We start from the raw sequence: 16,856 nt of genomic DNA on the forward strand, positions 1-16,856 counted from the left end.
GCAACCCGGAACTCCGCAGTGTGGTCCTGACCGCCGGCGGATGGAGAAGGAAGTTGGCCCCTGGCTTGGCTGTTATTTGACTCCCAAAGTGAAGGAGAGATCCCAGCCAAGCTCAGCCCCACCCGGACAGGCCGGATTTCAAGGGAGGGTTGGGGAAGGGAGGGGAGAGAAAGTTGCCGTGCAGGACCGTGCCCAGGAACCAGGCAGTGGGCCCCATCTCGAGGACTCTCGGGGTGCGGGTGGTGGCTGTGGATTTGGTGCCTGAGTTACCCGCTCCTCCCACCGCCCAGCTACCCGCTGTGTCCTGAGCCGAGCACACTCCCTGAGCCGCCCCTCTGGCCGAACCGTACCCTGGCTGCCGTGGAGAGACACGCTGCTATCTGGCCTGTTCCGCCCCGCAGCTCTGGGCCCTGTCCAGGAACCTGCCCCGCTCCCCAGGTTTCCGTGGCTTCCGCAGTCCGCCAGCAGGTGCGGGACTCCGAGGACCGGGCCGCGCCTCTTACCCCAGGCCCCTTTCCTTTTTCAGTTTCGCTCCCCACCGCCCGAAACGCTGGAGCGCTCAGTCCCCGAGACCCCCCGTGTTGGGTCGGGCGGCCAAAAAACCCAGGCCACTGCCCAGCGGGCGCGCAGGCGAGAGAGCGAAGGCTCCTGGAGGGTGCGATTCGTCGCCGAAAGAAAATCGCAACTAGTTGTGTCCGAGCCTGCAAGCCTGGAGGGTCCTGGCTCTCAGCGTCCGTTTCCGCGGCAGTGTCCCCATTACACAGGCGAGGAATGGGGACGGATGCTCGGCGGCGGAGTGAGGATCAGAACCCAGGTCCCAGCTTTCTGGACCCCGTCTGGAGCGAGCGCACTCCACGCCTCGCCTAGGCGACACACTAGAGGTTCCCAGACCTCACAGGCTGCGAATAGTGTGTGGACTCTCCGGCCGGGACCCAAGGTCCCACTTCCGCGCACACCCGAAGTCTCCCCTACTACAAGTCGGGTGCGGGCGGGCGCACAAAGCACACTCTTTGTCTGCAGCGCCCCAGCACCTTCCCCCGCGCGTCTTCTCCCCCCGCGCCCCGCCCTTCCCCGGCACGCCCAGCCAATGAGGCCCGGTGGCAGCGCGCAAGCCCCGGGGCGTTGTCCGCGCCTCCTCCGCCCATTGGCTGCGCTCCGCGCCCCGCCCCAGGGCCGCAGGCAGCCTTGAGAGGCGGGGCGCACGGCCCGAAGTGAGGGACCACTGGTGCCTGAGGACTGCTTCGCGGGGTCGGGATTCGCCCGGGGAGGAACCCGAGCCAGGTGAGGAGTCGTTCGCTGAGCCGCCGCCGCCCCCCAGCCCCGGATCTGACCGGGGCTCCGCGCCAGGAGGCGGCGGCCAGACCGAGCCCCAGCCCAGCGAGCCGGGTGGCTCCCGACGGCGACCAGCCCCGCAAAGGGCCGGAGAAGGAGAAGGACGCGGAGGAAGGACGGCCATCCCTGCAATGGCGCTCGACTTCCTGGCTGGATGCGCGGGGGGTAAGGAGACTGGCGGAATGCGCACGGGGCTGGGGATGCGGGGCTCCAGCTTTCGGGCTCCGGAGCCTGGCGTCCGGGATTCGAGGCTGGCTCACCTGCCCGCTGCTCGGTCCAGCGGCTGGCCCGCTCCCTGGGATTTCCTCGTCCCTCAGGACTCTCGTGGGCGTGAATAGACACCAGGCCCGAGGGCGCCTAGCGCACTGTCCAGGAGGCAAGTGTTTTTTAAGTCCTTCGAGGCACATCGGGAACGGAGGTCTGGGGCCCGGGAGCGGCAATGTGATTTGACGGAGGCAGGGACAGTCAGGAGGGTGCCCCGCCGCCCCCTACGCTCTCCTCGCCCGAGGACCCGGGGGCCTCTCCCTCTCCCCTTTCCCCCATCCCCGTCCTACCTGGAGCAGCGTCCCCACCCTGAGCCCTTGAAGTTCGAGGCTGTCTCCACTCCTTCCTCTCGGCCATCTAGGCGGAGCTGGAGCCACCGGACTACCTGCTATCGGGCTAGCCTGGAGGCGGGGGTGGGGGGTGGGGGGGCACCGTAAGGCGCCGACCCGACCCCAGTCACTCTTTGTCGTGCCACCCCCTTCTTACGCCTATTAGTGAGCTGCTGGGGGTCGACTCTAAACGAGTGTGCAAGTGGGCCCGACACGCCCCTTGGGCATAAGGAGAAGTCACCGGCGGGGACACCTTCACGGAAGCTGATCCAAGTCTGTGTCTCCGGAGTCAGTGTGCAGTCCTGGCTCTGCCGCAGTCTGACTGTGGGCTGGCTGGGGCACCTGCCTGTTTGGCCTTTAGTTTCTCAGCTTTTACTCGGAGAGTTAATTTATGCAACAGATATTAATTGGGAGCCAGGTTTCACCAGGGATTTGGTGATGAGTTGACAGACGGGGGAGGCCCTGCCTCCTGGGCAGAGAGACGGCTGGTTGGGTGTCCTGACCTGTCCAGCTGTGACCTCCAGAACTTTTCCCCTCCAACACCCGCCAGCGGTGGGCGCCCTGGCGGGAGAGCAGTGCCCACTCTCAGTGGCCTTAAGCTCTGGAAGGAAAGAGGCTGGTGAAGGGAGTGTGTTGGGGCATGATGTGTGGGAAGGGGTTTAAAAATTTATCAGACTGTTCTCTAGTCAGGCCTCAGGAAACCGAGGACTGGAGCCTGAAAAGGGGGTCAAAACCCCAGAGTTTTTGGCAAATCGGCAGAGAATTTCCCTCGAGCCCAGGCACCAGAGGAGACTGGAAGCAGGGCTGGGGCCTGGTGGATCCTGCTGTCAGCTGGCTCCCACTCTGCTCACCTTTACTTCCCCCTTAGTGTCAGCCACCTCTGCTGGCCCCTCCCAGGCCCCAGCTCCCCTCTCCCCAGTCACCATGGGGGTGTGCTTCCGAGGGTGGGGGCTGTCCAGGGGCCAGTGCCCCTTCCCAGCTTCTTGGGGAATGTAGATTCTCTCCCCAGAGGCAGGCTTTTCTGCAGGCGTCCCTCGAGCTTGGGTTTGGAACTTTCATCCCGAGGCCCCACCAGCTTAGAGACAGGGCCCCACATGTGCAGTGGCTCCGCCCTTGATCCGGCAGGGCCCCTTCCTGGAGAGCCTTTCCTAGGAGAGATCCCATCCAAGCCCCAGCATCCAGCTCCCTGCCCTCCTGAGGGGTAGGGCTTCACCAGCCGAGCCTCTGTCCTACTGGGGGTCACATGCAAGGGCAGGGTGGGTGGTGCCCAACTTCCCAGCTGTGTGAGCTGAGGCCCCAGCCTCCGGGACAAATGAGGATGGAAGTGGCCGCCAGAAAGGGGGCAGAGGGTCCGTAGTCCCCTGGAACCCTCTCCTGGCCTCATCTGACCCAGGAGAAACCTAGGCCCTAAAAATTGGAGGGACTAGCACAAACTCATGCTGCATGCTTCTCCGACAGAGTAGGGCAGGGGCTGTCCTCTTCCCTTTAGCCCAAGGGACAGGGACCTGGCTGTATACCAGACCCACCTTCAGTCCCTTGCAAGGCCCAGCCCCCACAGGGAGGCTGTCCAGGAACCATGTGCAAATGATGCCCCTACCTCGAAGCCTGGCCCCAGAACCCCACGTTTCGACGTTGCTTCCATGTTGGGAGGGTTTGGGCTCCTCAGGGCCCCTGCAGATTCACTTTCCGAGTTGGGGGAGGACAGCACAGCAGGCTTATGATTATATGAGAGTGGGTCAGCTGTGCAGCTTGCCCTTAGAGAGGCGGGGCAGGACCTTGCCGGCCAGCAGTCCAGAGGCCTCCCTCGGGGGCATGGATAGAAGGAGGTGCAGAGAGAAGTCCAGTGTGGGCAGCAGGACCCCCGGAGCCAGGACAGGTTGGCCCTCCTGGTACCCCCTCACACCACCTCTGCGGCCAGGTGCCTCAAGGATGGCAGTCCCCGTCCTGCCCTGGAAGGTCATGGGATGGCAGGTGCCCCGGAGTGTCAGCTGATGCAGGACAGTGGGCACTGGGTTTGGAGTTGGGGGACGAGGTCCACACCAGCTGCTGCAACTGTGGCCTCAGGACCCTTTCGGGGCAATGGCCTGGAGGGGCCTCCTGGCTCTCAGGAGGTTGAAAGAAGGTGGCTTTGGGGGCCTGGGTGGAGGCTGGGGGAGGCAGTCCCCACGGCCCACTCCGGCCCACTCCATGCCTGCAGATGAGAAGATGCCAATTTCTGCCCTTGAGTCTGCCTGGGGCCTCCCGACCCAGGCTGCCGGGTGAGGGTCTGCCCCTCCCAACTCAGGGGCTGAGACAAGCCTGGAGCCGGAGGCAGGACCCTCCAGCACAGGAAGGGAACCTCCATCCTGTCCAGCACGTGCTTCCCTGGGTCCCCACAGCTGGGGGCCTGGCTGCAGGGGCTTGGTGGGCTGGAGGGGCCCCGGCTGAGGGGGTGGGAAGGCCGATCGGTGCACCCTGGGCAAGTGCTAGGGTTCCAAGCCCCCAGATCCAATGGTAGCCCCAAAAGGGAGGTTCTAGAACTAGGTTTTTCAGATTCAAAACATGAAATGAACACAAAAGTAGATTTCAAACTCGGGAAACGACATGAGTCTCAGGACCAGAAACACAGATGTGGTATCTCGAGGCAAAGATAGGCCCCCCATGCACCTGTGGGTATGGGGGTTCCGGAAGGAGAGACGGCCTGGCGGTGACGGCCCTAATGAGTGAGTGACACTGGGAATTTTCTCTGAGCAGGAAAAGGGGAGGCCACAGAACAACAGGGCTAGTTGAGTGCCAAGCAGACTTGTTCTAAAGAAAAAGGACGCACCCTTGGCACCTCCTGTGACATTCCTGAAACCTCAGAGGCTTCCTGTCAGAACAGATCAGTTACTGACCCAGGAGAAGAGCACCCGCTGGGGGCAGACCCCCCATCAGCAGCCCCGGAAGCCAGAAGGCGCCTGGGAGGCCGCGGCCCTGCAGGCCCCGCCCAGAACACCTCACAGAACCGTTCTCTGCTGGCTTGGAAGAGACGGCCTGTGCAGAAGAGCTGATTTCAGAGGGCGTTTCTCCTGGTGTCGTGGGGTTCGAATCCCAGCTCCACCATTTCCAGCTTCGTGCCCCAGGTTCTTCTTGCACCTGATGGGCCGAAAGTCCTTTCTGTACAGGTGTTGATCTGGGGAGGTGGCACGGGCACGAACGGGGCGCAGGGATGGCAGACAGAGACTCCGCGTGTTCGCGGTTTTCATTACCCACGACCACTCATGGCAGTAAGCGGGCTCTGGATGCACACATGCAGATTTCTGGGGAGGACAGTGTGGCAGTCACTCAACCTCTCTGAGCCTGTTTCTCCTCCCTGAAGTGGGGTAGCAGGGCTGCCCAGTCGTGGGGATGCCTAAGAGGCGCAGAGCGCACGGACTTCGAGAGTGTTTATAAGCCTTCGTCCTTCCCCTTCCGGGAGGCTGGGCTGCGGCAAGGCCCGGTCTGACACATAACCAGGCACGACTGCAGGGTCACAAGCTGCCCCAGGCACCAGGCAGCTCCACTGTGGGGCAAGGGAAGCAGTCACCTGGCACCAGCTGCATACCTGGTCCTGGATGGGCGCTCCCCGGGGACCCGCTGGGGGAAGTCGGTGCTCACACCTGGACTGTCGAGGTGAGGCTCAGACGCTGAGTCCTCTGGGAGCTTGGTTAGCTGGTAAGTGACAGAGAGGAAATTCAGTTCGGGGTGAGGGTCTGGCTCCAAGTTCAAAGTTTCTGGAGTACCCCACCTGTGCCAGGAGGCGTTGGGACCATCTTAGCCACAGCTCACTGTTTCCAACTGCAGTGAGCAACAGGGTGAGGGAGAGACAGCAGCTGTGAGTTGGACAGATCATGGTGTGACCCTTGGGAGGTCACCCTCACATGCTCCCCACCCCCAACCCCCGACCTAAGGACTCAGGGGCTCATGGGGGCAGAGCCAGGCACACAGCCGGGAACTGGCTCCTGCTCAGTCTGGCAGCCCTGCGTTGTCCCCCTGAGCACTCTACCCGACACTGCAAGTTTCTGGGGCATCTGGGTCACAAGTGCTTTCTCGCTGCAGGTGTGGCAGGCGTGCTGGTGGGACACCCCTTTGACACGGTCAAGGTGAGTTTCTTGTCGTGTTGTAAGTCTCGGGCCTTGGGGAGGGGCAGGCGTGGGACAGAAGCCTGCAGGGTCTGTGTGGCCAGAGGCTCCCTGCCAGAGTCCACCTTAGGGACACCTTCAAGGTCTTCCCACAGGCTCTGGAATAAAGCAGAATCCGGGCTCTCGCTGATGCTCAGGTGGGCCGCTTACCTTCTAAGCTGAGCGACCTTCCCCCCAGGGTTTGTCCCCACACTTCCCAGCGGCAGCTGAAGGTTGGCGTCCCCCTGGGGTTTGGCCAGCTGAGGCCAGGGGACCAGTTTACCCTCACCCAGAGTGGGGACCCCACAGTGTTCTCGAAGAACTCTTCCTGACAGCTTCTTAAAACAAAGAAAAGCTCAGCAGGAACATACATAAATGCGAGATATCCAACTTGTCGGCATGTGCCGTGAAGGCGACCTGCACCGAGCAGGGATGGCCGCAGTCCAGACACAAGTGACCCCTTCCTGAGGGCAGGTGTTGGCCTGCGGCGTGGTTGCGGGTGGGTGGGCACTTGTTCCCTCTTCTGAAAGCCCCGTGCCCCAAGACACCGGCCAGTTCCTGGTTCTCGGATGCTTCGGAACAGAAACTTAGGAGACCTGTGTTCTCCTGCTGGGAAGTCTGGGCTAAGATTTTCCCTGTTTGGGGGTTTTCTGTCCGCAGACCAGCCAAGGCCGGGACCTACCTTCACTGCTCACAGGATGCGGGGGCAGGCAGCAGAGGGCCAGGGTGGCTATAGTAACCGGCAGGGCAGGAAGCCAAACCTTTGTCCAGTGTATTCGCTGACCTTGGCCCCTCTCCCACTGCCTGTGGGCTGAGTGCAGGCAAGCACCGCATGCCTGGCTGGGGCTGAGGTGGACTTCGTGTCTCCTCTTTTCTGGAACCCAGGTGTTCCCTGGCCAAGAAAAGGACTGGGAACTCCAGGCTGGGTTCCCTCGAGTGGCAGAGGCATCAGGGCCTGGCCTTGCGCATTGGCTCTGACCTGGACAAGGCTAGCCCCTGGGCCCTGGGCGGGGGCCGAGCTGCCAGCTGACTGGCTCAGTGCCGCGGTCCTGTCACTTTTTGTCCTGGCCCAAACGGTGCTCCCGGTGTAACTTACCAGGGATGACGCGCAAGTTCCAAGTGGTCTGGGTTTCCTTCCATCCCACTGCAGGCGGATTTGGGGAGGAGGCTGGAGGGCCAGGCTCTCTGGCCAATGCAGGGGCCGCCTGTGTCCCCCCTGGGCCACTAAGAGTGAGGCTCTGGTGCTGCCTGTCTGCACGGCCACCCGAGCTCCGCCAGCTGTATCCCGTGAGGCCTGCCCGCAGCCCAGCAGCCCGTACAGGCGAGCAGTGGCCATGTTTCACTGAGTTTATACCTCGTGGTCACATGTTAGAAAGGCCACTGGAAGCTGCGTCCAGCCCGGAAGTGGCTTTGATTCAACCCCAGTCCTGCTTTGCGGAGGTGTCTCTGAGCTGTGCCTCAGCCTGGGCCCTGCCCGGCCTCCGTCTGTCCCCACCAGGCCAGGAACACGCCGCCTGGTACCCCCACCCCTTGGAGCTCCACCCACTGTGGCACTGGGGGTGTGGGAGTTTCTGTGCCCCCTGAGTGGCTGCCCTTTGGAACCCCTCTTACCTGGCATCTGGAAAGAGGAAATCGTTTGTGACCTTTTTTTTGTCACTGGCCCACCAGCATCCCACCCGGACAAGCTGTTTCTGGGTAAAGGGTAAGGCCAACCCCAGGGCCGCCGCTGTCCCCTGGCCACGGTAACGGCTCTGCTCTCCTGGGGGCTCGCACTGTGGCCTTGTGCTGAGTGAGGGCACACTCACTCGGCTCCATTTAATGTTCTAATGGCTTTGTATTTTTTACTGGCTCTTTTCACTATGAAAGTTAAACACTGCCCTTACAAGAAAACCGGGACAGGCAGAAAAGCGGACGGATTGAGGCAGGCAGGCCTGTTCTCACCTCCCGTCTGCACCTTCGGAAGCCCCTCCGCCCTCGAGGCCCCGTGGGCAGCTGGTGTTTCAACGTGTTTAACGTCACACACACGTTTGTTTGTCGGTTCGCTTTCTGTTACGGAAGTAATACGAGTTGCAAAAAATTGTAACCATTACAGAGACGTATAAACAAAAGAAAAAACCCCACAGTCCTTCAGGTAGCCTTTCCCCCGTTAATGATTTCTCCTGCAAAATGGAAATGCGCACAGTCCCACATATATTCTTGCTTTTGCAAAAGCAGGGTTCATTTCCCAGCTCCACCGTCGAAATGGACGTTGAACGCTCAGGAAAGAGCACAGGTGCTGAGTGCCCAAATCTAGGAGCCTCGGGAAAAGGAGGACAAGGCAGCCCCCGAAGCCCCTCCCCTCCAGGGCCCTCTGCCACCTCACTCCTGAGGCCAGAGTCCATTTTATTAAAATTTGGTTTCCCTCTGTGGAGCCCAGAACTGCAGCCACTGTCCTCAGCCCGGGACCTTCCCAGGAAGGTAGTTTGCTGCCCTCCCTCAGGTGACATGGCCAGGGTGTGGCTCTCCCGGGGCTGGGAGGGGCTGGGAGGTGGGGGCTGGCCCTGGGGCTCTGTCCAGAGGTGATGTCGAAACTGTTGCCTAACCTTGCGGGAGTTGCCCCACCCATGACAGAAACAGAAGTCTATCATAGGCGAGCGAAAGCCCCAGCCCCCAGGTAGACCACACACTTGCTTCTCTTCTCCTCCCCAAACCAGACCATGGGCCTGGACCCCCCCCCCCCCCCGAGTTCCCTCCAGGTCCTAGCAGGGGGCGGGGACAGCAGGAAGGGCACTTGAGCCTGGCACAGGTCCTGGGTTGGGACCTGGGCGGGGCTGGTTGAGGAAAATCATCCCCCTCTGGGTCAGGGGGTCTTCGTGTTGGGGTCTCCAAGCCCTGGGGGGAGCTGGGAGGCTCCCGGGCTTATGTCCAAGCGGCCACTTTCCCAGGGGCGGGGCCATTGATCTTCCCTGGGCCACATTCCCCCCAAACCCAGCCCCTCACACCACAAAGCCCTTGCTGTTTCTAAGCCCCTCACCCCAGGCCCAGGGGTTAGAAACGGGAGAAGGGCCTCTGTGGTCTCTTGTGGGGCCCAAGCGGGCCTGGGCCTGGGCTCGAATGAGGCTGTCCAGTCCGCACAGACTTTGAGGCCCTGTCGAGACCCTGGCCAGGGAGCTCCGTTAGTTTGAGCACTGTCCCAACGCACCAAGGTTGCAGGTTTGATCCCCGGTCACGGCACATACAAGAAGCAACCAGTGAATGCATCAATAAGTGGAAAAGCAAATCAATGCTTTTCTCTCTCTTCTCTCTCCTCTCACTCTATAAAAATCAGTAAATTAAAAAGAAAAAAAGACACTGCCAATGTTAAAAAATCTGAGCCAAGGAGGGGATAGCTCTGCTTCATGCCACCTCGGCTAACAGCCTCTTCGTGGTGGTGTCGGAAGCCACAGGGAGGACAGAGGCCCCTCCGGAGACGCCAGAACACGGAAGGGAGAACGAAGCGCCTCTGAGCCTCCGTCTCCCTGTCTTTGAAAATGCAGCGGTCGAACCCCCCCGGCTGAGGCCGATGATTAGCGTGCCCGAGACCCCAGTCCTAACTGCCTGGCACGGACGGACCATCACGCCAGGGTCCTGGTCACAGTGAGGATTTCTGAGTCAGGCAGGGGAGAATGTGGCTTCGCCTAGCCCCACCCCACCCATGACACAGATTCCAAGTTCTGGAAAGGTGCCTCCTGCTCTGCACCTGGGGCTCTGTAGCCAATTCAGAGATAAGATGTCAGTCAACAAAGAAGACTTTCACAGGGAGGGACCATGGGCCTAATCCCCAGGCCCCAGGGTTGCTGATGTCCCCAAGGAGGCTGTCAGCTGCTTTCCTGTGACTTTACTAACGTGTGAGCTCTGTCTCCACAAGGGGCCACTGGCAGAACCCGAGCAGCAGCCTTCAGTGTGGTGGTCTGGTGCCCGGAGCTGGGTGCCAGTCCCTGATGAGGGGAGACGAGGACAGGGTGTTAGGCCAGGAGCCCCCGGGGCATTGAATATGATTTGCCACCGAGACAGTGGGGGGTTCCCAGAGATGCTCATGCATCAGTGGGCACACTGCACAGACAGTGAAATGGGGGACCGGGAGTCCCCCAGTGGGGCAGAGGTGCAGTGGCCACCAGAACCAGAAGGTGTCTTCACACCAGACCATGAAGCAGGCAACTCCATCAAATACAGCAGGACTCACTGCAGGGCAACTGGCCTCCGGGAAGACTGGGGCGGAGCGAGCGCAGCCGCCCCGCCAGCTCGGCAGATGCTCCCCTGCTTCTCCACTGCCAGACCCCGCACAGCACAGTTCACAGTGCGGCTCGGGCCCGGGGGACGGACCAGGCCAGGGGACAAGGATGCGGTAGTGCCAGGGGCCGTGTACCTCCTCGTGGTCCTGTGACAGATGACTGCTTGTAACTGACACTATCACCAGCTTGATGTTCATCTAGGTTGTCATGCCGTCCAGCTGTTACAGACAAAAGTATTCACGGTCACATTTTAAAGAGCACAGACCACCGACCATCAACCAGAAGGCACTGAGGAGCTCAGGGAGGACAGTGAGGACGGTCAGAGGTCACAGTGGGAAACTTTGATCTGGGATGTGAGATGGAGCTAGTTCTGTTCCGTCTGTACACTCAGCAGCTGCCTGTCTGAGGTCTGGGGTGGTCCCAGCCCCTCTGGTGTCATCCAGTGGCTGTTGGCTCACCGATACCCCTCCCTGAAGAGGCGCAGGTCCCTGGCCTCAGCCCACCTTAGAATTCCAAAAGCCACAGGCAGCCAGCTACCTGGTTCTCACTGGCTGACTTTTTCCTGGGCCCTCTCCTTCCAGGTGCGGCTTCAGGTCCAGAACCTGGAGAAGCCACAGTACCGTGGGACCATCCACTGCTTCCAGTCCATCATTAAGCAGGAGAGCGTGAGTGGCTGGGGGTGGGGGGTGGGGAGGCTGCCAGACTGGACCACAGGCCAGGAAAGAAGAGTCGGGCCTACTGGGGAAATCAGGCATTTGGAAATGGTTCTGATCAAATTCTGTTAGGCCCTCCTGAACACCTGGGGTGGGCTGGGGCTGCGGCCGCCTGTGTGCAGACTCCCTGGGGACATGGGCTCCTGGGCTGGGCTACCCACGGCCCTGAGCAGGAGGTGGGCTCCTGACTCCTCCCTGCGCCCCACAGGTGCTGGGCCTGTACAAGGGCATGGGCTCCCCGCTCATGGGGCTCACCTTCATCAACGCACTGGTGTTCGGCGTGCAGGGCAACACTCTGCGGGCCCTGGGCTGTGACTCGCCGCTGAACCAGTTCCTGGCGGGCGCGGCGGCGGGGGCCATCCAGTGCGTCATCTGCTGCCCCATGGAGCTGGCCAAGACGCGGCTGCAGCTGCAGGACGCGGGCCCGGCCCGCACCTACCGGGGCTCCCTGGACTGCCTGGCGCAGATCTACCAGCAGGAGGGCCTGCGCGGCGTCAACCGGGGCATGGTGTCCACACTGCTGCGCGAGACGCCCAGCTTCGGGGTCTACTTCCTCACCTACGACGTGGTGACACGCGCCCTGGGTTGCGAGCCTGGCGACCGTTTGCTGGTGCCCAAGCTGCTGCTGGCAGGCGGCACGTCGGGCATCATGTCCTGGCTCTCCACCTACCCCATGGACGTGGTCAAGTCGCGGCTGCAGGCCGACGGGCTGCGGGGCGCCACGCGCTACGAGGGGATCCTCGACTGCATGCGCCAGAGCTACCGTGCGGAGGGCTGGCGTGTCTTCACGCGGGGGCTGGCGTCCACGCTGCTGCGTGCCTTCCCCGTCAACGCCGCCACCTTTGCCACCGTCACTGTCGTGCTCACCTATGCTCGAGGCGAGGAGGCCCAGCCTGAGGACGAGGCCGTGCCTGCTGCCTCCTCGGGGCCTTCACTGGCCCAGCCCTCCAGCCTGTGACGCCTGACCCCCATGGTGTAGGGTGTGACCCCCAGGGCCCCTTTGCAGAACCCAGCACAGACATAAACTGGGGCCCCTCCCGCCCACCGCCCTGCCCAGCCACCTGGGCCCCTCGGCTGGGACCTTGATGGGCTCATTGTTCTCAGCTGCGCAGCGGGGCCTCACACCGCCCTGTGCAACCAGGGAGCTCAGAACTGAAGCCTGTGTGGCATCTGCCCTTCTACAGAGGGGGCCACGGGGCCTGCGGCCTCACCAGCACTCCAGCCCTGGGCTGTCAGCTGCCCACCACCACCTGCTCTCCAAGACCCACGGGTGGGAGGCCCAGGGACTCGCCCTGCACATCCTCCCTGTCGGGGAGCTCCAGGGCACTCCGTGGCCACCTGTCTAGTCTCTGCTGCATGGGGGACAGAGTCCTCTGCCACGGCACCCCAGCTTCTCAACACAGCAGTGCTGGGAATACTCACCCTACTACTGCCACTCCCATGGAGGGGACCTGGGGTCCCACCAAGAAGCCATGGGTTTGCCGGAGGCTCCTCCCGGGGAGTGGGGGTTGGGAGGAGAAGAAAAGGCCAACGGGAGGAGATCTCCACATTCTCTAATACAGCCAGGGCCCAGGAGGTCTTCCCCCGCTGAGCCTCAGACCACCCAAGTGTAAGATGGGGGCGCGGGTCAGCTGACTCTTGGACCTCTAGCCCACTACTCCCAGCCAGGGCTTCTCCCCTCCCCAGCCAGCGGCATCTCTCAGGCGAGCTCCTCGATGCCTGGTGTCCTGTGAGGTGGTGAAGGGCCTGTTAGCGGGCCCAGATGCGGCCAGTCTGGGCAGAGGGGGCTCCATTGCCCCAGAGTGGGGCTCTGGTTCTTAGCCATGTGACAGGCTCTCCCCGGGAGGCTGCTGTGGCCAAGGAGGACAGCACTCCCACCCTGGACACTGGGTGTCATTGTACAGAGCCCACAAGGGAATAAATTCTCTGTTTTTTAAGAGGGTCGGCTTTGTGGATCGCAGACAGGGCTTCATTGCACACTGCTCCCTGGAGTCAGAGGGGCTGGCTTGGTGGCCTGTGTGTCGACTGGCCCTGACAGCAGCCCTAGCTGTGTGACCTGGGGCGAGCTGGGGGCCCACCTGGGCCCTCGGTTTCCTCATTTGCACTGTGGGGCTGACGGAGCATGAGGATGGAGTGTGTGGAGCTCGGACGTGCCGGACAAGGCCTTGGCCCAGGAGGGACCCCTCGGGTGCCTGGTCATCTCAGCAATGGGAGGCCTGGTCCCTCTTGGCCTCGAGGCCCCAGCTGCGGTGAAGGCACCGAGAGGGATGCCAGCTGAGGTCAGAAATGGCCTTGAGGAGGGCTGAATGGAAATACCCGTCGGATATTAGACCTACCCCAGCATAGGAGGCTGGCCCGAGAGGGCTTCCTGGAGGGGACCCTTTCCTTTGCGACTACACCACCAAAAAGCTCTGCCCACCTGTGGGGTGGGGCAGGTGAGAGGGCCCCCAGCTCTCCCTCTAGGAGGGGAGCCAGCTGTCCTGTGCCTCTCCACCCTGTGAAGTCCCAGCACCAGCCTGAAATGTTGAGCTTGTCTGCAGTTCCAGGGACAGGAGGCCAGGAAGGGACTGGTGGTGACCCCTGGGGGAACTGTCCTTGTTAACCCAGCTGTCCCCTTCCTGGGGTCCAAGACAGCAGCTCCTCCTCCCCTGCTGAGGTCCCTGGCCTGTCATTTCTCTTTCCTCTGAAAATGCAGGCCAGTGCTACGAACCAGGGTCCCCCACTCCCACCCCAAAAGCTGGTGGTTCAACATTATTACCAACAGACTGAGCAGGTGGGAGGGATGGGAGAGATGTGGGGTTTTTAATCCATTTATTTTCTCCAGTTTACACTCCAGTTTGCCCCTCCCTGGAGCCAAGGCTGGTCTCCAGTTCCTGGCGCATATCCCAGCACACCCTGGGCGAGTCCCGGTGCATGGGAACTAGCCCACTCCCTGCAAAAGGTGGCCAAATTTTGTTTCCCTTGATGATTATCTTGGAGCCAAGGGCTACAACCACAGACATTTCTTCTCTTGAAGGTGTGGCAGGTCAGAGTCTGAATTCAGTGTCACAGTGTTTGCTCCAGGGGTTCTGAGGAAGAAGACCTTTGCTTGCCTCTTCCTGCGCCTGGTGGTGGCTTGTTAAGCATTCGCTCACTCCCGGCCTCCATCCTCACATGGCCTTCTACCCTGCACATCTCTCTCCCAAGGACCAATCCTTAGCTTAAGGGGCCATACTATTCCAGTATGGTCTCATCTTAACTAATTACATCTGCAAGGACCTGTTCCAAACAAGGGTACAAGTCACAGGTTCCAGGGGATATTGGCAGACCCTCTGGTAGTCTTCCTGCCTTTTCTAATGGAACCCCAGTTGGCGCTGGGCTTCTGTGTGTCCAGATAAAAATACTTTTCCTGACTCCCTTGCAGCTAGAGGTGACCACAGGTCTCAGGTCTGGTCAGTGACATGAAAGAAGTCAGTGGCTGGGGCTTCTGAAAAAGCTTTGTAAACGGGACACAGACACCTTTCCCCGATGGCATGGGGACAGGATGCCTACAGGTACAGCAGAGTGAGAGCCAGCCCAGTGGCTTGGTAAGGCCACTGAACCTGCTGGGTCTGCAGAAGACCAGTCACTTCTCCATTGCTTCATGCACTGTCCCTTGGCTTCTCTGTCATCTGCAGCCACTTGCCTTATGGCCAAGGCAAGGTGCTGGCAGGTTTTACTCAAAGGAGGGACCACAGGAGGCTCTGAGGCGAGTGGGCTACTTGGGACAAGAGGAGGCAGGCCGAGGAGGCTGCTGAGCCAAAGGGCATCTCAAGGCCAGAAAGGGACAGCTGCCCTGGCAGGCGGGAGTGGCCACTCTGGGGAATGAATGGTGACAGATGAAGCCCCTGTGGCAGTTTGAGGGACAGTTGGGGCCAGCTTTTCCCAGGTTCTCAGGGCAGGCACCAGCAGTGCAGAGGGAGCATCGGTGGCCCTGCCCACCTCCTCTGGTGCGGACACTGGACTAAACACTGTGCCTTCTTCCCTTTCCTGTTTATCCCCAAGGGCCTCAGGCACACAGAATCAGTGACACACCACCCTCCATGTGACAGACAACCCCCTCTCTGGCCAGAGCCTGGCCTGCTTTTGCTCATCATTCAGTCGTTTCTCCTAACTGAAAGCCTTGGGTCCGACACTGTGGGGCCCCCACAGCCCTCGCTGGGGACGGCAGGGTCTTATAGCAGGGGAAGTGGCTCAGGCCGGGGCACACACCCTTTTGGGTTCCCTTAGCCTCTGTTTTGCAATGGGGGACACTGGCGGGGAGGGCCCAGTCCAGGGTCACACAGTTGGTGCTGGGGCCGCACCCCTCCCTCAGGCCTGGCTGTGCATCAGAAGCCACCCTCTGCCTGGGTGCAGGAGTTCCCCAACTGTGACCATCAGCCTGGGCTGGCTAATGACCAAGTTCCTGTGGCTGCAGTGACAGACACCCTGGACAGATTCAGGACCCTGTGTGCCCCCCACAGGGGAGGCAACATCCGCTGGGACAGGCAGCGGTACTCCACACAGCGAGACACTGCTGCAAGTGAGCCCAGGAGGGTGCTGGTAAGTCTGCAGTGCACACGGTCCCATCCCTGGAGCGCCCTCTGAAGCTCGCAAGGTGCAGCGGGCTCCTCCGCCTGTCGAGCAGGCCCTGAAAGCCACCCCTGGCATCCAGGGGGGTTGGGGAAGCCAAATGGGCAGAACTGATGCCTGAGTGAATGTAGGGGGGCCAGAGGTGGGAGGCCACCACGATGCCCCCTTCTGGCTTAAATGTTCCCAGTGGATGGTAGGGACACAGGATGGGAAGCAGGAGGGTTGGGGTATGCTGGGCCAGGGGGCGTGAAGTGTTTGATTGAAAGAGAAATGAATGGACAGCTGAGGGCAGAGGCTGCAGAGTTCAGGGCCAGCTCCAGTTTCACCAGAGAGCAACAAGGGAAGGCAAGAATGTAGGGGGGAGTGAAGCCCGGTCACAGGGCTGGTGGGGCTGGATGGTGACAGGTGACTGGCCAAGGATGCCAGGGTGGCAGTGAGAGGTAGACCCTAGGATAGAGATGGAGGGCTGCAGGTGTCAGGAGGCATAAGGTCTGGAGCCACCGTGGCAGTGGCCAGAGTCGGGCTTCAGGAAGACCAGGCCACAGGTGGACCGCATCCAGCCCCGATGCTGAGGTCACCGAAGGAGAAGGGTGGGGAGTGAGGAACCCAGCATTAGAATGAATGCGGGGACAGGGCTGACTGTGGCAGAGTGGGGTTGGGGTAGGGGTGGTAAGCCTTGGGGGTGGAAATGGGCTAAGAGGCACCCCCCCATTCCTCCCTGTGGCATAAAACCAAGAGTAAACAGCAGCTTCCACACCCTCCCCAACGGGCACCAGCTCCCAACTCCATCCCGGACAGGAGAGTGGTCAGGCCACCCCTCACCTTGTCCAGGGCGCACCAGGAGCCCTCCCAAACCTAGGCCTTGCTCAGGTGGGCCCTTCGGCAAGTGCTCCCCTCTGGTCCTACAAGGGATGCGTGCCTCTCCCGCCCCGGTCTCCTGGGGGCCAGCCCGCCACCACCCTCAGGGGAAAATAAAACTCCTGCCTGATCCAAGGTCACTGCCCTTCAGTGCAGCCCAAACCCGAGGCTTTTCCAATTTGACTGGCCTCCCCGCGTGTCCCCTCCCACCTCACGTGTTCGCGTCCCCTCGGCACGCCCAGGGCTAGCAGCTGGAGGCCCCGCAAGTGCCGGAGGTCGAATCAAAGACATCCTCCCTCGACCTTGTGGGTCCCCAGGCTGAGCCGAGTGTGCGTGCGGCGGGACGGGTGCCGTAGACCTCCAGACGCCGGCCCCAGACGTGCCCAGGCCGCCGCGCGCATG

General features: G+C 61.5%; 1 protein-coding gene across 1 annotated transcript; it reads left to right on the top strand.

The window, feature by feature from the left end:
- Nucleotides 1-1,150: 1,150 nt before the first annotated feature.
- On the top strand, nt 1,151-12,948 carry SLC25A29 (solute carrier family 25 member 29). The gene is made up of 4 exons (XM_037031699.1): nt 1,151-1,497; nt 5,982-6,025; nt 10,875-10,958; nt 11,215-12,948. Exons 1-4 carry the CDS (start codon nt 1,464-1,466, stop codon nt 11,962-11,964), a joined length of 912 nt encoding a protein of 303 aa, XP_036887594.1. The 5' UTR covers nt 1,151-1,463; the 3' UTR covers nt 11,965-12,948.
- The last annotated feature ends 3,908 nt before the right edge of the window (nt 12,949-16,856 follow it).

Source organism: Sturnira hondurensis, unplaced genomic scaffold, assembly GCF_014824575.4.
Source record: "Sturnira hondurensis isolate 20B ecotype Veracruz unplaced genomic scaffold, ASM1482457v3 Scaffold0021143, whole genome shotgun sequence".
NCBI lineage: Eukaryota > Metazoa > Chordata > Mammalia > Chiroptera > Phyllostomidae > Sturnira > Sturnira hondurensis.

Coding starts and splice junctions, on each gene's coding strand:
- SLC25A29 (XM_037031699.1), top strand. CDS start 1,464: ATGGCGCTCGACTTCCTGGCTGGATGCGCGGGGG. Junction 1,498..5,981: donor CCTGGCTGGATGCGCGGGGG/GTAAGGAGACTG, acceptor TTCTCGCTGCAG/GTGTGGCAGGCGTGCTGGTG. Junction 6,026..10,874: donor ACCCCTTTGACACGGTCAAG/GTGAGTTTCTTG, acceptor CTCTCCTTCCAG/GTGCGGCTTCAGGTCCAGAA.